Below are 22,309 nucleotides of genomic sequence, written 5' to 3'. Positions count from 1 at the left end.
TCAGTTGAATTAGCATATTTCAAAGCCTAGCATAAAATGAAAGGACTGGATATATTTTTTATGAAAAGAGAAAATCTGTTCCTAAATTTTCCTGGACTAGACTCCTTCACCGTTCATGTTTAAATCAAAAAAGATTTCTCTTTTAGCAGTGCTTAACTGGTATAGCTTGTACCATTACCATTTCATTACTAGAATTGCCTTAGTATAGATTCCAGTTGTCATATTCTGTCCTTATATTAGAAAAACAGAGATTGGGCCAGAAAACAATATGGTGATATTTTTTTATATTTTAAAATACTTCTAACATGATCTGCATCTTTTATATATTCAGAATTTAGATTGGCCTTTCCATCACAATCCAACCATGCTATAAATAACCAGTAACAGCAATTGCTGCTGAGCAAGGCTGTAAAATAAGGTAAAGGTCAAAGAATGATAATTCATGTTCAGCCCTAACAAAGTATACAAGGTATTCAAATACTGATATTGAACTCTGGTGGCAAAGCTCAGGGAAGAAATGGCAGCATGTGAATCCCCTCACGTAAATGTGATTGTGAAGAGGTTAAGAACTAGAAACAAGTTACTTGCTCTCTCAACGAGTATATAAATCCAAGGGTCAGCTTTCTGTGTATAACAATAGAGTAGATAGTTTCAGACATCATAGCTCTTACTTACTTGTGCGCTATTACTAATTTAATCTCTAGCTCAGCACAGTGTGGCTTTAAAAAATGGTTTAGGGGGCCCGCCCCATGGCCAAGTGGTTAAGTTCACGCACTCCGCTGTGGCGGCCCAGGGTTTCACTGGTTCGGATCCTGGGTGCAGACATGGCACCACTCATCAGGCCACGTGAGGCGATGTCCCACGTGCCACAACTAGAAGGACCTGCAACTAAGATATACAACTATGTACCGGGGGTATTTGGAGAGAAAAAGTAATTAAAAGAAAAAAAAAAGATTGGCAACAGTTGTTAGCTCAGGTGCCAATCTTCAAAAAAAAAAGAGTTTAAAGGTAGAAGTGCTTGAAATCTCAAGACAGCATAGCCTTTTACATCTGGAAAGTTATTTTCAAAATACAGGAATCATTTAAATTTTGAGCATAGGACACCTTCTCAATTTTTTTCAGACCATGGTAATATTGAAAGAGTGAGAATCTGACTGGAAAACCTTGACTCATTTGTATACTTGTGATTGTCATTTACATCTGACAAGCCAATTACCTGTTAACATACACTCCTTGTACATTTCTTTCAGCTCCTACACTAGCAGGCTTATGCTGATTTTAGATTATACAATAAGCAAAACTCCTTTTCACAGGAAGATATCTGCAGGCAGTCTCTCCATTACAGATACTACTTTTTTGAGACAGTCCTACAGTTCTGCTCACTGTCATTTCTCCTTTGACTTTCAGTTCCTATATTCCTACAACTAAATTAACTAGCCAATCAATAGGAAAGGAGGCTTGAATATAGCTGTGCTTCTTGATCTTTTTCGTGTCATGGAACCTATAGGAAATGATAACATTGATAAGATAAACTGGGTAAATTGGATGGATTTGAGAGTGCGTTTATATATAAAATATTTAAAATGAAAGTCTTCATGTTTTCTTTATATAATTATGGTAACAGAAATAAAGCAAAGTATTGGAAGATATTAAAGATTGGGTTTGAATAGAACTAATTTTTTTTTTCAAAAATGTAGTAAGAACTTGAATTTGCTTCCTATTGAAATTAATCTTTTGTGTGTGTGTGAGGAATAGTGACCCTGAGCTAACATCTGTTGCCAATCTTCCGCTTTTTGCTTGAGGAAGACTGTCATTGAGTTAACATCAGTTCCAGTCTTCCTCCACTTTGCATGTGGGATGCTGCCACAGCATGGCTTGACCAGAGGTGTGTAGGTCCGCACCTGGGATCAGAACCCGCAAACTCTGGGCCGCTGAAGCAGAGCACTTGAACTCAACCACTATGTCAATGGGCCGACCTCAAAATGAATCACTTTTGAAATGTTTTATTGTGGTAAAATATATGTAACATAAAATTTTACATATATAACAAGCATTCCTTTTCTCCACATCCTGACAACACTTATTTTCTGTTTTTTTGTTTTTTGATAATAGCCATCCTAATGCGTGTGAACTGATATCACATTGCGGTTTTGATTCTGATTTGTATTTCTCTAATGATAGTGACATTGACCATTTTTATATGCTTATTGGTAATTTGTATGTCTATTCAAGTCCTTTGCCCACTTTGAATTTGGTTTTTGTTTTTTGTTGTTGAGTTGTAGGAGTTCTTTATGTATTCTGGATATTAATCTCTTAGAATATGATTTGCAAATATTTTCTCAGATTCCATGGGTTGACTTTTCACTTTGTTGATAGTGTCCGTTGATGTATGAAAGCTTTCCTTTTGATTTATTCCAATTTATCTATTTTTTTCTTTTGTTGCCTTGTGTTTGGTGTCATATCCAAGAAATTGTCACATTCAATATCATGAGGGTTTTCTTCCGAGAGTTTTATAGATTTTTGTGTTTAAGGCTTTGATTTAGTTGAGTTACTATTTGTATGTGATGCAAGGTAAAGGTCAAACTTCATTATTTTCCATGTAGATATCCAGTTTTCCCAGCACAATTTGTTGTAAAGACTGTCCTTTCTCCATTGACTAGTCTTGGTACTCTTGTTGAAAATCCTTTGACCATATATGTGAAAGTTTATTTCTGTGCTCTCTATTCTATTCCATTGGTTTATATGTCTGTCTTCATGACAGTACTACACTGTTTTGATTCCTGTAGCTTAGTTTTAAGTTTTGAGATCAAGAAATGTGAGTCCTCTAACTTTGTTCTTCTTTTTCAGAATCATTTTGGCTATTTGGGGTCCCTTGAGATTACATGTGCATTTTAGGATGGATTTATTTATTTCTGTAAAAAACATCCTTGGGGTTTTTGTAGGGATTGCATTGACACTATAGATTGCTTTGTGTAATGTTGACATCTTAACTGTATTGTCTTCCAATAAATGAACAAGGTTTGTTTCCATTAATTTGTCTTCTTTAAATTTTTTCAACGTTTTGCTGTTTTCAGTGTACAAGTCTTTTGCCTCTTTGATTAGATTTATTCCTAAGTATTTTATTCTTTTTGATGTGACTCTAAGTGGAATAGTTTTCTTAATTTCTTTTTTGGATTGTTCATTGTTAGTGTTAAAATACAACTGATTTTTGCATGCTGACTTTGTATTCAACTTTGCCAAATTTGTCTACCAGTTCTAAGAGGTTTTTTTGTGTGGAATCTTTAACCTTTCCTACATGTAAGATCATGTTGTCTGCAAACAGATAATTTTACTACTTTCTTTGCAATTTAAATGTCTTTTATTTCTTTTTCTTGCCTAAGTTCTCTGGTTAGGAACTTTCAGCAATATATTAAATAGCAGTGTTGAAAGTGATCACCCTTTTCTTGTTCTTGATATTAGAGGCAAAGCTTTCAGTCCTTTACCGTTTGAATGTGATATTAACTGTGGGCTTTTTATATATGGCCTTTATTATGTCAGGTAGTTTCCTTCTACTCCTAGTTTGTTGATTGTTTTTATCATGAACCAGTGCTGAATTTTGTCAGATGCATTTTCTGCATCAATTGAAATGATCGTGTGGTTATTTTCCTCCATTCTGTTAATGGGGTGGGTTACAATGATTGATTTTTGTATGTTAAACCATCCTTCCATTCTAGGAATGAATCCCACTTGATCATGGTGTGTGTGTGTGTGTATGTGTATTTTTTTTTTGCTTCTCTATTCTGCTTGCTAGTATTTTGTTGAGAATTTTTGCATTAAAGATAAATTCGTCAGGAATATTGATCTGTAGTTTTTTTGGATCTTGTTTCTTTGTCTGTCTTTGCTATCAGGGTAATACAGGCCTCATAGAGTGAGTTAGGAGGTGTTCTCCCCTCTTCAATTTTTTGAAAGAGTTTGAGAAGGATTAGTATTAGTTCTTCTTTAAATGTTTGGTTAAATTAGCCAGGGAAATCTGGTCCTGAGCTTTTCTTTGTGGGAAGGTTTTTGATTACTGATTCATCTCCTTACTAGTTCGAAGTCTGTTCACATTTTCTATTTCTTCATGACCCAGTCTTCGTAGGTTTCCTTTTCATCTAGGCTATCCAGTGTGTTGGCATATGCTCTTATAATCCTCTTCCTGTGTTTTTGTATGCTTTGTGATATTTTTGGTTGAAAATTGGGCATTTGAATAAACAACCATCTCTCCTAGTCTTTGCAGTTTGACTCTGTGTCAGGGAAGCCCTTTGCTAGTTCGTTGGGCATGTTCTAAGTGGTGGGATCAGCCCAAGGAGAAAACCTAAGGCTTTTTTCAGTTCTCTTCTGAACATACATCTTGGCTAGGCCTGTGTTTGTTTTTTTGTTTTTTGGCTTTTTATTGAGGCAGATTAGCCCTGAGGTAACATCCACTGCCAATCCTCCTCTTTTTACTGAGGAAGATTGGCCCTGAGCTAACAACTGTGCCCATCTTCCTCTATTTTATATGTGGGACACCTGCCATAGGATTACTTAATAAGCAGAGCATAGCTCTCCACCCAGATTCAAACTGGTGAACCCTGGGCTGCCAAAATGGAGCATGCAAACTGAAATACTATGCCACAGGGCTGGCGCCCTCTGTGTTATTTTCTTTGATTCCTCCATTTCCATGAATGCTTTTTAAATACCTTAATTTCTTAATGATCCCACCCAAGCTTCTCCTTGAGCTCTTAGATGGTCTATTGCCTGTCTCCACCTGTAATCTTTTGTCCCAAGTATCTGTAGGTCTTAGTCTCTTTACAGCTTTCCTAGGCAGTACCTGCTGCTTCTCCCTGCCTCAGATTCCAGTTACATCACTCTTTTCCAACCTGACTGAGTTAGGTGATACAGAGACCGGTCCTTCAGGTAGACCCCAAACAGGTTAGAATCTGGGCAAGGGTGAGCAAAAATGCCACAGGATTTGCTAGTATTTTGAACGTGGCTTTTTCTTGACTGCACATTTGTTTGGTGCTGTAGACCTTTGAATATGTTTCAGAGCTCAAGTAAGTTTTCTTTTAGACAGATTTTTGGTTGGTTTTTGGGTCTCCATGAGGGATAAAGGACCAGAACTACCTATCTCACCATTATACTAATGTCAACCTGCTGTTTTCTGGGAAAGCATTTAATGATAAAAATTTCTCTTTAATTACTACTTTAGCTTCATCCTACAAACTTTGTTGTGTTTTTTCATTATCCTTTAATTCAAAATATCATATAATTTCCTTTGTGATTTTCTCTTTCACTCAGTGATATTTTAGAAATAAGTTGTTTAATTTCCACATTTCTAGGTTTGTCTAGAAGTTTCACTATTTATTCTTTATTTAAAGTGTTATAAGATAGCATTTTGTAAAATTTCAGTCTTTTGAAATCTTTTTTCAGTCTTTTGAAGAATTTTTATGGCCCAACATATGTTGGTAAATGTTCCATGTGCTGTTCAAAATAATGTGTATTATGAATTCGGGTATAATGTTTTATAAATCTAATTAATTTTAAGATGGTTGATAGTTTAATTTTGATTTTATATGTTCTTACTGACTTTAATATCTACTTGTTATAGCCGTTACTGAGAAAGATTGTTAATATCTAAACCTATTACTGTGGACTTGTCTCTTCCTTAATTTATGTCAGTTTTGCTTTCATGTATTTTAAAATTCTATGTTAATAAAATAAATATTTATATTTAATACATGTTCCTGATGTATTCAAATTTTTGTAATTATAGAGCATCCTTCTTTATTTTTAGTAGCACCTTCAGTCTTGAAATCTATTATATCTGATATTAATTTAATCAGTTTAGCTTTCTTATAGGTTGCAGTATTCCTTTCCCAGTTATTTATTTTCAGTCTACATGTGTCTTTGTATTTAAACTAAACAACATTAGTTGTTTCTTGCTTTTTTATTCTATCCAGAAATCTCTGTCTTTTGATGGAGTGTTTATTCCATTTACATTTAATGTAATTATTGATATGCTTATACTGAGGCTTTTCATTTGGCTAATTGTTCTTTTATTTGTCTTGGTTTTTAAAATTCCCTCTTTCTATCTTTCCTGTCTTCCTGTGGCACCACACACATGTGCCTAATAACCCCTTTCACCCTCTTCCTTCCCCCCTTCCCCTCTGGTAACCACCAAGGGTATTATGCTAAGCAAAATAAGTCACAGGGAGAAAGTCAGATACCATGTGATCTCACTCATAAATAGAAGGTAAGAACAGCAACAAACAATCACATAGAGACAGAGATTGGATTGGTGGTTTCTTTTCCTTTCTAGCTATATCTCTTTCCAATTTTTAATGGTTGCTTTGGGATTACAATAAACATTGCAGATTTACCCAGTGTACCTATTGATAATATTGAATAATTCAAGATAAAATATAGACTTTGGTACTATTTCCACCTACCCCCACTTATTTCTTAATACTATTGTCATGTATATTCTGCCAATATAAATTGTAAACATATCTAATCAGTGTTATTATTTTGCTTTGCTCGGTCATGTGTCTTTTAGCAGGATTAAGAGAAAAAAAAGAATGCACACTCATATATACATTGCGCATATATATAAATATATATAAATAAAATATATGAAAATTATATATACATATAATTTTATATTTTCAGGCACATTTGTCGTTTCAGTAAATCTGAATTCCTTGCTTGTGTTATTTCTTGAATTTTCCTGAAGAATTTCCTTTAGCATTTCTTGTAGTGAAAGTTTGCTGGAAAATTATTCTTCCTCTTTTTTCAATCTTAAACTGTCTTTATTCCCACTTCACTTTTAAAAGAGAACTTCACTAGATATTGAATTCTTTTTTATTTGTTTTCCTTCTGCACTTTGAACATACAATTTTGATAACTTCAATCTTTTCAGATGAGATGTCTATTTTTATTCATATTGATGTTTCTCTGTGTCAGACGTGTCATTTTTCTTTGCTGACAAAATTTTCTATCTTTAGCTTACAACAGTTTGACTATGATGTTTCTATTGTTAAGCTTCCCAAGTCTGTACATTGTTTTCCACCAAACTTGGGAAGTTTTCTGCCATTATTCTTCAATTTTTTTTTCTTTCTCCTCTTCTCTTCTTCTTGGATTCCAATTGTATCAATATTGGATTGTTTCATATTGTGTACCAGGTCTTTGAGAAGGTGTTTTTTTGTCAATCTTTTATCTTTCTATTTTTTGTGTTGATAAATTTCTACTGATGTATTTTCACCTTCACCAATTTCTCTTCAATGATATCCAATCTGTATGCAATCTATCCAATCTACTTATAGAACATTTTATTTTTTCAATTTCAATTATTGTATTTTTCAGCCTCTGAATTTCCATTTGATTAGTTATTTCAAAGTTGCCATTTTACTCTTGAAATTATCTTTACATTCATTGATACCATATTTTTTTCAATTTGTTGAACATTTTAATTCTTTGAATGTATCTCTGATAGGTGCTATAAAATCTTTGTCTGATACATCCAACTTCTTGCCCCACTTGGAGTGTGTTTCTATTGGCTATTTATTTTTTGCTTCATACTGATCACACTGCACATTTCCTGCATGTCTAGCAGTTTTTGATTGAGAAATGCATATTGCTGATAATAGATTTTAATGACTGGATTCTGTCATGTTCATCTGAAGATTCTTGTTTCTTGTTCTAGTAAGAAATTAATTTGCCTGGATTCAAACTGTACATTTTTCCTACTGTGCTGTATGCATCTGCTAATATCTTTACTCTGTTCTTATGACATTCCACTGTTGCTTTTTGGTGCAAGTTGGTGATCAGGCAAGGATTTTAACAGAGTTGGAGCTCATCTTCTCTGTGGTTCCCTTCCTTCTAGGAATTCCTTCTTTATTTATCTCTGCTTTTTGAGTTTCAGATTCTGTTTTCTGAAACTTCAAGTCCACAAGGATTTAAAGCTTTCTGCCTCTGCTGGTTGAGTTATGTATGGTTGAAGAAATGTATTCAGTTAAGAAAATCTTCAACTTTGCAGATTTGGCTCTTTGAGCATAGATTTTTCTCTAGTTTTTGTCTGCATTTTTGCATGCTTCCTATCGTCTTCCCTGAACCTGTGTAGTTTAGCTGACAGTCAGGGATGTGAGCAGTTCATTCTCTGAATTTTGGTCTTATTCCATCTTCTGTACTTATGCCTTCCAGGATTTCTCCTTTAAATTTTCAGCTAAACTCTGATCTCTGGCACCTGTAGCCAGTAGGGCTATTAGTGTGTCATTTTCTGCAACCATAAACAACAGGTAAGGGAGATTGTCAATTTTGTCAGACCAAAAAGTCACAAACTCACCATTCTGATCATTTTAAGTTTCAGGTTTGTGTGTGTATGTGTGTGTATTAGGCTTTCCTTTCATTTTTGTCCGCTTTGGAAAGTTTTCAGTGCATTTTTTTGAAGTTGACTTAGTATATCTTATACAATATTTATAATTATCTCTGAGAGGATGGTGGGCATAACCATTTTAATCCTTTCTATTACCAGGATTTCATCTATGTAACTTATTAAAGTAAATTTTAGCTGTATCATTAATCACTTTATACTTACTATGAATGTCACAATCATATAATTTTATAAGCTCATTTCATAAAATTAGATAAAATCATGAATCTATAGCCTAATGAGAAGAATCCAATTTGCTAGATGCATTAAATATAACTTTCAAAATTCCAATTAGGTTACAAGTAAAAGTTAGAACAAATAGCCTTTGAGATCAATCCTGAAAAGACAATTTTTAAAGGTCAGGTCAGTTTTAATAAATAAATTTATTTTCTACAAACATGGCTGGCTCATATTGTTTCAGGAAATAATAAGAATGCTCTTTTAACTCACTTTTGCCTGACATTGAAATCAATAAAATAATGACTATATCATTTGTGTAACAGATTGAAGTTTGTCGAGAATTTTTGTGTCTTTCACCTCATTTCTATTTATAATGCATCTGTGATGTATCAAACCTTGCTTTATATTGACCTTTGTATCTATATATAGATTCTTCCCTTATCTTCTAGAGGAAGCCTGCTTCACTCTCTAGAATTAATCCTGGTACATTTGTTAAAATTGACGACCCTACAGTGACATATCAAAGCACTCAAAGTCCATGTTTTACGTTACGGTTCACTCTTGGTGTTATGCATTCTATGGGTTTGGACAAAGGTATAATGACATATATCAAACATTATGGTATTATGCAGAGTATTTTCATTGCTCTAAAAACGCTCTGTGTTCTACCTATTCATCACTCCCTGCTCCCCATCCAAACCTTGGCAACTACTGACTTTTAACTGTCTCCGTAGTTTTGCCTTTTCCAGAATGTCATATAGTTGGAATCATACAGTATGTAGACTTTTCAAATTGGCTTCTTTCACTTGGTAATACACATTTAAGCTTTCTCCATGTCTTTTCATGGCTTGATAGCTCATTTCTTTTTAGTGCTGAATAATATTCCATTGTTGAATGTACCACAGTTTATTTATCCATCCTCCTTCTGAAGGACACCTTGATTGTTTCCAAGTTTTGGCAGTCATGAATAAAGCTGCTGCAAGCATCCATGTGCTTGTGTAGACATAAGTTTTCAACTCCTTTGAGTAAATACCAAGGAGCACAATTCCTGGATCTTATGGTAAAATATGTTTAGTTTTGTAAGAAACCACCAAAGTGTCTTCCAAAGTGTCTGTACCATTTTTTATTCCTACCAGTAGTGAATGAGGGGTCCTGTTGCTCTACATCCTAGCCAGCATTTGGTGGTGTTAGTGCTCTGGATTTGGCCATTTTAATAGATGTGCAGTCATGTTTCATTGTTGTTTTAATTTGCATTTCCCTGATGACATAACATCTGGTGCATTTTTTCATGTACTTCTTTGCCATCTGTGTATCTTCTTTGGTGGGGTGTCTGTCAGGTGTTTGGCCTGTTTCTTAATTGGGTTGTTTATTTTCTTATTGTTGTTTTAAGAATTCTTTGTATATTTGGTTAATAGTTCTTATTAGATGTGAATATTCCATATGAGCTTGAGAAAAATATGCATTCTGTTGTTGGATGAAGTAGTCTATAGATGTCAATTATATCCAGTTGATTGATGATGTTGTTGAGTTTGACTATGTTCTTACCAATCATATGCACATACAGTATCATTACATAATATCCTTCTTTATCCTTGATAACTTTGTTTTAAAGTCTGTTCTGTCTGAAACAAATAGAGTTTGATTCACAGTATCATGTGAATAAATTCTTGTATTAATATGAGTCATATCTGATACATATGAAGTATTTAAAATTTTTTTTAATTATTTAAAATTTTTGCAAGATTTAAATTAATCCAATTTGTTTTGAAACCTAGGTCAAAATTTTTATTAGAAGGTATTATTTATCAAGTGATTCTCAAAAACAAGTGATTAGTTTTTTTCATTCACTTTCTTGGCAAATATTTATTGAGCGCTTACCACGTGCCAGACATTTTTTTGTTCAAATACATTAGGAATGTGTGAGTTAAAAAAAGAGTATAATGGACAGTTGGTTACACAACTCCAGAAGAACTATTTATATCTAATTCTGTGTGCATGTAATTGTACCCTTGGAGTTGTACATTGTTTCTCAAATACACTTGACTAGAAAATCCAACCCATACCTCTACCAATCAGCTTTCTTCTTTTTTTTTGCTGGAACATAGGACCTATTTTCTATACAGCATGTAATAGAAGATGAAGTGTTGTTAAAACTAAAGTCTAAAATTTTTTAATTGCATAGTTATTTATTTTGGGAAGAAGAATAAACTTTAAATATCCACTTTTCTAGATATTGCTCCTGGATTGGAGTATGATTTAGCAATTTGGAATTATGAATACCATTTTAACTGTTAGTGTAAGTAGTTTAGAGCAGTGGGTCTCAAACTTTAGCATGCACCAGCATAAACAGAGTTTGTTAAACAGACGGCTGAGCCCTACCACAGAGTTCCTGATTCAGTAGGTCTGAGATATGGCCCAAGAATGAGCATTTTAAGCAAGTTTCCAGGTGATGCTGATGCTACCGGTTCATACACCACACTTAGAGGACAACTAGTTTAGAATGTAAAACATGGGGAGATGGATCAAAGTCCAGACCTTCAATACTCACCAAGGGAATTGCCACTGGCAAATTATTTTATTTTGGTTATCTCATCTGTGAAGGAGTAATGATTATAATCCTACCCTCTCAAGTTTGTTGGGAATATTAAATGACAAACTATTATTTAATACTGCCTCATTTGAAGCCTTCCTAATTTAGAGGCTGATCTGAAAACCTCCAGTGTTTTATTTTATACATCTCAGAAGCCAGTGTTTCTTCGGCCTAAAATCTATTTCACAAAGAATATACTTACTTTAGTGAGACTTTTAAAATCCCGTTTTGGAATTAGAAGACAAATAAATACAACTACATTGTGTAATTTCTTAGCCTTTTTAATTTATAGTTTCTATTTTTTTAATATGTTTCTACTTGCCTCACAAAGAGTTGTTCTCCAGTGAATGTCATACAATATTGAAACAGGAACTGTGGGTGCTCTTAATTAAAATATTTGACATTGATACCTTGGTTATTGAATTTTGAGTTGGTAAAACCCCCAGGTGGTTATATAACATGGCGACAAATGTTGTTTGTTTCTTCATTTTTATGTTTTGAGACTCAGAATGAAAATTCCCAAAGCACTCTGCAAAATTGTAAGTCCTTTTTCAAAACTGAGATGCCTTGCATTTGTGAAGGAGATTTTTTTTGTATAGCAAAGCAAGAATTCTCTATCACTTTTGCTTAGCAACAGATTCAGCGAATATTTATTGAGTACCAATTGGGTTTAAGTCACTTTAAAAGGCATTCTAGATATTGTATTAAATAATTTAAATTATGTGCCTTAAACTTTGTAATCTCATGGGGCATACAGCTTCGTATTCAGTGAATGAAAATCTAATATGAAGATTGCATTTAACAAGTTATGTATAAAATGCTATGAAATTGTGAGTCTAGGAATCTAAGAAGGCTTGGAAACATATTTGTGATATGCAGTAGACGATACATCAAAGTAGTATAGAGGAAGACTTAGAGCAGAGGTTCTAAGTGGGCCCAGAAGAAAGATCAATACAATGGAGACACACAGATAGGAAAGTACTTGATATACTCAAGTCATTGCATAAACACATTCAATGGGTATAAATCTGTGTGTGTGAGTAAGTAATATATGAAAAGTGAATCAAGGTATTGGTAAAGAAAGTCATTCCTCAGATCCTGATAAGTTGAGACTTTATCCATACAACAGGGGTGATCAAACTGTGGCCTGTGGGCCATTACTGGCCTGATGCCTGTTTTTGAAATATGGTTTTATTGGAACATGGCTATACCTATTCATTTAAGCAGTCCATGGCTGCTTCCATGCTACAAAGACAGAGTTGAATGGTTGTAATGAGTCTGTACGACCCACAAAGCCTGAAATATTTACTATATGGCCTTTACAGAAAAAATTCTCTGAACCCAGTTACATACCAGTGCCGTATAAAATACCATTCTGTGGACTTTTGGTTGCAAATACACTGCCAAGATAAAGACCTTGCACCAGAATGCAAATTAACTCACTGCTTCCTTTATCAAGGGGTAATAGGGCACATGTGTATGGTGACAAGTGGTAATTAGTTTTCAGGTGGTGAACATGATGTAGTCTACACAGAAATGGAAATATATTGATGTTATACCTGAAATTTATATAATTTATAAACCAATGTTACCTCAATAAAAAAAAATTGAGAAAGAGAATCTTGCTATGAAAAAAACGTCAGCTGATCTGGACACTACGTGTAGTAAATTCTACAGAAACTTGTTATATACTTGTAGTACAATAACATAGTTTAGTTCAAGGTCCTCACTTTGTATCAGATATGGATCCGATCACTTTGGATCAGATGTGTATTTTAGAAAGGACCAATAAGGTCAAATAGAAGCCTTTGTGTGTGTGTCGGGGGGGTCTCTTCCGTAATAGTAAAGCATAGTGTAGAGGGCACGTGTGGAGATTCGGAGTCAGACAGAGCAGATGTCAAACCTTGGGGATTCAGCTAGTAAGGAGATTTGATATCCAAGAAGGACTGTTCCTTTTCCCGTTAATTTATACTCTAAAAAGCTCTCACGAGAACTCTGATTAGCCTCATTTATTTAAGAAGGCTGCTCCCTCCCTCACGGAAGTGGATCAGGGACTTTATTCCTCTCATGCTGTGGAGTTGGTGGGAGGGATGGGGAGCACTTCCACACAACAAGGATGGTTTACTACAGATGCTAGGGTAATACTATGAAAACCATTAGAAGAATTATACTATTGAACACTTTATACTTCTGTTACCCATAAAGCTAATAAAGTTCATGACAACATTTAGTAGATCATATGCCATCAGGTACGTTAAAACAGCCTATAATGTCATAGTGAATCAGAGGGTACATCTCAACCCAAGAATAAGCCTGGAGAATGTGTCCCTCACACTGTAAATGTACAGTATCAAACGGCAGTTGACCTAACTCAAAAATATTTTGATTTGTCCATGCAAGAGTGTTTTTTTCTTACTATTTTAATTAGGTGAATACCTAGGAGATTCTCAAATAAGTTGGAAAAAAGTCAATATTTTAATTGTTTAATCTGTAGAATAGTAAGATTTAGAAACTGATTATCCTATGAGGCCTGGGCAACTTTCTTTAAAACAGCATGCACTATAGATCAGATCACTTTGGATAATGGCTTTTTTTTAATGACTTTGCATCATTACCTGGAATCTTTACTTTCACAACACCTGGGTGTTTAACGCTACTTTCATTAAACCTTTACTACTGTGGTTTATGATATGTTTTATTAGAAAAGATATGTTTCTATAAAACACCCTACTTCCTGCCCTGCATGAGAAAAGACACTTTGAAGGCTAGTAGAGAGATGCTGATATTTTATGGGTGACAGCATTGTTAGGTGTGATCATTAATGCTGTCTTGATTTCAGGAGGGGTGTTGATTTCCTTTGCAGGTACATGCTTAAATAATCTCACCCCAGACACAGGCCAGTGTTTGTGTAATTCTTTATTTTTCCATTAGGAATCGTACATGTATCGTGTGCCCCCAATTAATGCATATGAGATTGGTAACCAAATGATATTCTGTTATACTGGCATTGTGTTCAAGTGCAATGTAAACACACAAATGCACTTTTGTTGTTTGCATGCTTCAAATTGATCTCCTGACATATTTTCCTTTTTCCTTTTCCTTGCAGGTGAAGAGGATATTTCAGGGACGTATAGTTATAAAGAGTTAGCTCAACAATTTATTTTATATTTATCCTTGTGACTGAATTTCCTTGACTTATATTGGAATGGGGAAATTAAGCATTAGTTTTGTGTTTGTTTCCATTGTGTAGTGTCTGGGAAATTAATACGGGGATCTCTAGTTAAAGAACCTTTGGTTAGATGCTTTTAACATTGACAGAATTGTGGCCTGTGTTCATTTAATGTCTCCTTGGTCTCCAAATCTATTAACTTTGTCTGTCTTTTCTTATGGTTGCTTTTTTTCCCCAGCCTGGAGCATATTATCAACTTTTCATGTGTAATTTCATCTGAATACACAGCTCTGTCACTCCTTTGGTCTTGTTTCAGGGGCAGGAGGAGAGCTAGCTAGACAAGGGATTGGGACCTTAAGTGATGTGGTCCTGCCTATAAATTTATGAAAAGGGACAATGTTTGCTAGATTCTTCTCCTAGTTTCCTGAGCCCTTTGACATATTAGTTGTTGAGGATTGGTGCTTACTGTTAAGTGAATGTTAGGTTTAGATTTTGACTGCAAGAAAGAATCAGGATTAATTTGGTAATCTCTCCCCACCCCCAACCCCCTTTTGTGATGGGAATTCTAAAGGAAAGCCTTGCTTCTGTTTTGTTTGAAATTTTCACCCTTCCCCCACACCGCAGACTTGGGTAGGGTAAGAAGAGGAGTGAGAGAGAAGTAGATAATTTGATCCTATATTATTCTATAAGAATTTTCATCAAAGCTGAGCTAATGAGTGGAAATTAGAGGCTTGGCAAATTTGAATTAATACTGATTCTACTGGTAGGTTGCAGTGCCAGATATCTCAGAGGGAAGCCCATTGGTGGGCTTCGGTCTTTTTATTTCCATATGCGCTCTACTAATTTTAAACTCATTTGTTTATGTTATTTATCAAGTATTTTTTTGAGGGTCAACAATGAACCAAGCAATGTGTAGGAAACAAAATAGACATGGGCCCCAAATAGAGATATAAACATGTTAACATTTTGGGATATTTCCTCCAGTTCTTGCTTGTATGTATGTACTTATATAATATGCATGTATAACTATATACACACACATTATTGTACATCTTGTATAGTGCATAGTATATAGTAGACATTCAATAAGTGTTACACTCATTAAATGTGATACAAATGTTTTTTCCCATTCACTGGTTGGTCTTTTGATCATGATATTGGTATCTATGATAAACAGAAATCCTTAATTTGAATACAGTCTGATTTTTCAATATTTCCCTCTATGGACAATAATTTTTATATATTGTTAAAAAATGTTATCATTCCTACATAAAGAAAATACTGTTATGTTATCTTAGACAGTTTAATTTCCACATCCCAGGTATAATCTACCTGGAATTTATCTATTTATTTATTGATTGATGAGGGAGATTAGCACTAAGCTAACATCTGTTGCCAATCCTCCTCTTTTTTGCTGAGGAAGATTGGCCCTAAACTAACATCCATGCCAATCCTCCTCCACTTTATATGTGGGACACCTGCCACAGCATGGCTTAATAAGTGGTGTATAGGTCCCCACTCAGGATCTGAACCTGTGAACCCTGGGCCATGGAAACAGTGCACAAAGCCAACTGCTATACCACCAGGCCAGCCCCTGCAATTTATTATTTTTGAACGCTGTGAAATAGGGGTCAAGACTCATTTTTCCCCATGTGGCTACTTAATTTAATCAGTCAATTTATTAAAAAGATGTCCTTTCCTTCACTGCTCTGAAGAGCTAAATTTTTCATAAATCAGGTATCCAAATATATATGGATTTGTTTTAGGACTATTTCTTTTGTTTCTCTGGCCCATTTGTCTGTCTTTATTCCAATACCACTCTGTCTTGATTATTCTACCTTTATAGTGTATCTTGATATCCGATAGAATAAGTTCTCCAACTTTGTTCTCTTTCACAATAAAATTGGCTATTCTTAGTCCTTTGGATTTTTCTGTGAAACTTAGAATCAGTTTGTCAATTTCTGGGAAAGATATCTATTGAAATTGTCTTGGAGCTTAATGAATCTATAGATCAAAGTGTGAAGAATTTATGTCTTTGTAATAGTGAGTCTTGCAACACATATACGCAGTGGTATACTGAATCAGATTGCCCTGGTTCCCAAGAGCAAATGGGGCACATCTCTTCCCCACTGCAATTCCCATTGGGAAGCAGGGTTGAGGTTATGTAGAGATTTGAGGACATAGTAAATATTTTTATTATACTCTTAAGTCCATTAGGAAAACTTTAGCAGGTTTTAAGGAGTGGATTTGGAGATGTAATAATCCAATTTCCATTTTTTAAAAGATTTTTCTAAGTGATGTGTGAAAAATAGATAGAGTGAATCAACAGAAGTGGGGAAGACAATTTAGAAGGCTTGTTATGCTAGGCAAGAGATGACAAGAGTTTGACTTAAGCTGGTTGCATTAAAATTGGAGAGGAATCAACAATTCCACCTGTATCTCAGAAGCAGAACTCAATTGAATTGAAGACATTTAGATATATTGAAATAATTTTATGATAAATTATAATAAAATTGCAATAATCCTGACAATTGCTTTAAGGATGGCTTTGCAAATTAAATAGATCATATGAATAGAAAAATGTGCATGATCTTTTTATTAACTATTCTCATTATTGGTTCTATATATCTGAATATATAAGTGGCCATGTATTCATCTTTATTCTTGGTATCTCTGGAATCCTGGCATATTAAGCACACAGGGAACAAAGCTGGACGTGCTTACTCATTGAGGCACAATTCAGACAAATTAATAACAATCCTGCCTGTTAAAGATGATCTCAACTCATACCTACCTTCTGTGGTTTTCTGGACACTAAACTCTATTCCTTTAGCAGCAACTAATGACATAAACATAACCACAAATCACCACTAACAGTTATTTAATGTGTAATATGGGCCAAATACTGTTATATATTTCACTTATTTTGTTTCTAATTCCTATTGAAACCATACACAGAACTATCCCATTTTAGAGATGGAGAAACTAATGTGTTCAGGGAGGTTAAATAACCTGCCTAATATTGCCCAACCAGTAAGTGATGAGGCCAGAGGCCAAACCCTGTCATGTCTGTTGCTCACAATCATGTTCCAAGGGCCTGGGACAGCCACTGGCAAGACTGGATTGACTCAATAAATATGGAGTGACGAGTGAACACTTTTGTCCTTCTCTCCTTCTCTTTGCTATTAATGATTTTCATTTCTTTCCTCAAAAAATTGTCGAAATAAAAATGGTTTCAATAAGCAGTAAGTTTATCTAGCATCCTATTTAGGTGAGAAAGCAGTAAGAAATCTAATTAACCAAACAAATAGTACCCGAATGCCCAAATTGTGAGGAATCATTTCCTTATTTAATCCTTCAAAAACCTGTGTGTTACTTACCATGCCTTTAATGTTTTATTATCTCTTTTTTGAATTGATAAAGTGGGACCATCAACTTGGTCCTTTATGGCAAGATTACGTCAATATTTAATTGTTTCCATTATTATTTTTCCTCTTCAGTTTGGAACTAGGGAATTAAAGGTACATTTTAAAAATTATCCACCAGCTTATTGAAATCTGCTTAGGTAAAACTGACCTAAATCTCTCTAAAGAGGGAGATCAAACTTGAACCTGGAAGCCTTTTAGACCCATGAGTAGAATCTCAGGCCAGTTTTCCTTTCTGTTTTTCGTGCTTTAATTATTTATATATTTTTTTCTTCTTTTTATGCCTTTTCTAAAGGTATTCACTGCTTCAGGGTCTCATTTTATGCGCATGAAAATAAGCTCTGCAAAGCTCATCGGGGTATGGGCAGTATCATTGCAAAAAAAAAAAAAATCAACCAAGTTATTACAGATTAGACCTGGTAATTTCAGCCTTTGCCATAATTTGTGTAGGTGGTACCAACTGGCACATGGGTTCCGAATGAAAATAGTAGAAAAATTATTTCTGCTGAAGGTTATGAATCATCATTATACTGCAAAATATTGTTGTACTTTTAGGAAAAATTATAGAACAATATAATCAGTGGCAAACTGTTATATAATTATTTTCTTCTTTAAAAATCTAATGAACACATTGTACTTTACCCAGAAATGCTACAGATGGCTGGTACCTGTATGCTGATAGCTCAAATGGAAAATTTGGTGACATAGCTGACATCCTCACTCCTGTTATTGCACGCACGGGACCAAAATGTACCCTGGTATTCTGGGTTCATATGAATGGTGCCACAGTTGGTTCTCTCCAGGTACTGCTTAAACAATTGTATTTTCTGACTTTTCTCTATAAAAACTCGTACTGTATAACTTGGTGTTAAAATATAGTCTGCTGATGAATGAAAACGAACAATTATCAACACTTGTCTAGTTTCAAAATGGTATGATTGAAGAAAAGCTTTAGCAGAATTAGACCTTAATGTCTAATAAGGTACTTTTTTCTCTATTCAATTTATAATTATTGTCTTTATTCTGAGGTTATGGCTTCTGTGTAAAACAGTTTTATACTTGAAATGTTTCATGTAGGTTGCAGTGTCAATGTTCTGAGAATAGCACAATCAAATGAGTTTTACACACTATGGTGATATTTGAATGTGCATTATTCTTGTTGTCCTTGATGGTAATGGTGCTACATTCTCCAATAGCTTTTTTAAAATGGTTTCTTTGTAAAAAAGAAAAATTTTTTTTAACTGTTTCAAACTTATTGTTGAAATTCTTTCAAACTGTTGCAAGAATTTCACAGACAACTCCAAGATACCCTTTACCCAGAGACCCTATTTTTTGCCTGTTGTCCCAGTAGCATCTTCTTTTATAGGAAAAATTCAGTGCAGGATAACATATTGCACCCAGTTGTTATTTCTTTCTAGTGTGTTTCAAACTGGAACAATTCCTTAATCTTTCCTCCACTTTTATGACCTTGATATTTTAAAAGATTATAATTAAATTATTTTGTAGAATGTCCCTCAGTTTGGATTTGCTCAATGTTAAGCTTTTCTTTCCCCCTGTAAGATCACCAATATTGTGTTCTTTTTTTCTGAAATATCACCACTAGTGTATTCTTTATTTCCTGTAATATCACGCCATATTGTGCACTAACCATTGGTTGGTACATAATGTCTATCAGTCTCAGTACTTTTGCTCCCTTTGTTATCAATAAATATTTTGAGAAGAGACATTTTGAGAGTGTGGAAAATCCTGATCTCAACTCAATATATCCACTAGTTTTTGCTTCCTGTAGTATTTTTTGCTGGAATTAATTTTACTGTGACAATTGCCTCATTGCGATTTTCTAACACTACTATTCTGTCTACATTTGTAGGTTAGTTTTCTATTGCAAAAAAAATCTTTCCTTTTTTGATCCATTTACTGATTTATATCAGTGTGGACTCATGGGTTCCTATTGTGTACGGTTTGTTATCATACATTTCTATTATTATTGTTGGTTCTTAAATTGTCCCAGATTAGGTCATAGCAGACTCTTTAAGCTGACTTCTATGTCTCTTTGACAAGCCTATCAGCCTTTAAACATTTCCTTCCTGGGGCTGGCCCCATGGCCGAGTGCTTAAGTTCACGCGCTCCGCTGCAGGCGGCCCAGTGTTTCGTCAGTTCGAATCCTGGGCGTGGACATGGCACTGCTCATCAAGCCACGCTGAGGCAGCGTCCCACATGCCACAACTAGAAGGATCCACAACGAAGAATATACAGCTATGTGCCGGGGGGCTTTGGGGAGAAAAGAAAAAATAAAATCTTTAAAAAAAAAAAATTTCCTTCCTCCCTGGCCAAGAAGATGTTCCAGACTCATTTCCATCCCTAGAGTTAACTATTTCTCCAGCGGGTCCTGGTTTCTTCTAGAAGACCAAGTTATACAGGCAAAACAGAGAGAGGTTCTGAGTCTGAATGAAGATCCCTAGATACTGCTTTCCCACACTGGACACACCTTGTATAATGTATAAGATTTGTAAGTAGTATGTACAGACACATACATATTACACCTGTACAAAAGAAGCCAACTCAGTTTTGAAGTATCTCCATTTATACTCAGTTTCATAGCTTAAGTAACGTTTTCCAGGAAGGCATGCCTGAAAAATAAATCCCCAAATTCCAGAATTGTTTACTATAAGCAGTTTTAGAATAGGGATATCTTGCTTAAAACAACCATGGATAAGTGCTCTCCTCCAGTCAAAGACCATTAATTTGTTTACCAAGAAGTCCAGATTTGTCATATTTGCAAGGATATTACACTTGGGCCACCTGCTTTCTTTTTCCCCAATAAAGAGAGAGAAAGAGACCATAGACCAGTGTTTAATCACTTCTTTTCCAGTAGCTTGATCATAATTTTAATATTAGGTGTTTTTTCCCCATTTTATTACTGTTTTATTCTAGGATTTTCCTGGCCATAATAAATGTTAATTTTTCCAAATAAATTTTAGATAAACATACCTTATTTCAAAAATGCTGTTAGCGTTTTTAATTGGAAATGAATTAAATTTATAGATCAATTTTGAAAGAATTGTCTTTTTTCTTATAGGTGTCACTTCTTACGAAAAACAATTTAAAACTAAACTTGTTTATATATATGTGTGTGTGTGTGTTTAATAATCTAAAAGCATCCGAATAGTCTTATGGGTTGAAGTTAAAATTTATGATTTATTTTACATTGACTTTTTAAAAATGGTTTTAGGCAAAGCAATCAATACAGCTTACTGCAGGTTTTTCATCAGAAAAATAATAATGGTTTACCTGGCATATTTTGTGGTTGATTAATTATCTGAAATATGCTTTCATTATTTTTAATAATAAGATTTTGTATTAGTAGATAAAAAATTATGAAATAGTATTAAAATTTTATAAGTAATTATCAAATAATTAGTATGGTAATACATATGATTCTTATTTTTGTAAATAAAATAAAGCTAAATGTTGTATTAATATAGTGCATGAACACATTTTTCCTTAGTGATTTGTATATAGAGTGGTATTCATACAAAGAAGATCTATTACCTATTCTTTTTAGTATCCTTCAAAAACAATTTTTTTTATAAATTTTATTTTCTTGACTTTAATATGCTGATTTAACTTAATTTTATAGACCAAGAATTTGGTGATACTTTTGCGAGCCACATATTACTTTTTATATGACTCTAGAAACTAATTCTATAAAAATGGCCATTTGAATTTAGTTTAAAAAAACGGATAATGAAACCATTAAAAGTTACTGTCACTTTCAAAAGAAGAAACCTTCACAGACCCTTTACCTGAATAATTCTTAGGCTGTACGAATTGTATTTTTAAAAGTAATGTTGCAAAATAATTAAATAAACCATCTAAGCAAGTTATTTTAAAAAGTGGAATTGTTCTGCTCTTCACTATTCTCTTCAATTATTCTCTTGATGGCTCATTTTGTATCATTCTAAATGAAGAGCCATGATAATATGCCCCCTGAGACTAATCTGAATTTTCATTTAGAATGAGGATATAGTACTGGCGAGAATTTGTTAGTTTCAAGGCTGCTGGATAGGGAGCTCTTACTGGCACAACATGAGTGGGAGCCCATTCATATCACCCATATGTGCTGTTAAAATTGAGTGGGCTCCCATTGTGATGTCACTGCCCCTCACTGAACCCAAGAGGATGAAGAAGCATTCTCAAAAGAGTGTTTTAGTAAGTAATTCTGTGCTTTTCACTCAACTACATGACTATTACTTAATGTATAAACTTCCAAATGTTACTGCTGTCAGATTTTAAAAAGCTATTGTAGCTAGGAGTTCTTAATTAAATCGTGCCCAGATACCTTCAGACTTGACTGACAGATATTCACGCACATATTTAGCACACAGAGCTTGTGAGCTACCCTGGGGACTCAGCGCTCTATAGAAAACAAAGACATCTAATGAAAAATGTCTTAGCTTTTCTCTCAGGGACTTCATGTTGATATTAAAATTTTAAAAATCACTGGGAAAATTCTACGT

The 22,309-nt window shown here is 34.3% G+C and overlaps 1 protein-coding gene across 1 annotated transcript in view; it reads left to right on the top strand.

Annotated features, from left to right (window-relative positions):
- Nucleotides 1-22,309, top strand: part of MALRD1 (MAM and LDL receptor class A domain containing 1) — a 640,183-nt gene that overhangs the window by 227,750 nt on the left and 390,124 nt on the right. Inside the window, exon 22 of the mRNA XM_046679849.1 lies at nucleotides 18,436-18,592. Coding sequence (XP_046535805.1) covers nucleotides 18,436-18,592 — 157 coding nt within the window. The remainder of the gene's footprint in view (nucleotides 1-18,435; nucleotides 18,593-22,309) is intronic.

Source organism: Equus quagga, chromosome 12, assembly GCF_021613505.1.
Source record: "Equus quagga isolate Etosha38 chromosome 12, UCLA_HA_Equagga_1.0, whole genome shotgun sequence".
Lineage (NCBI taxonomy): Eukaryota > Metazoa > Chordata > Mammalia > Perissodactyla > Equidae > Equus > Equus quagga.
This window is presented reverse-complemented; position numbering and strand designations above follow the sequence as displayed.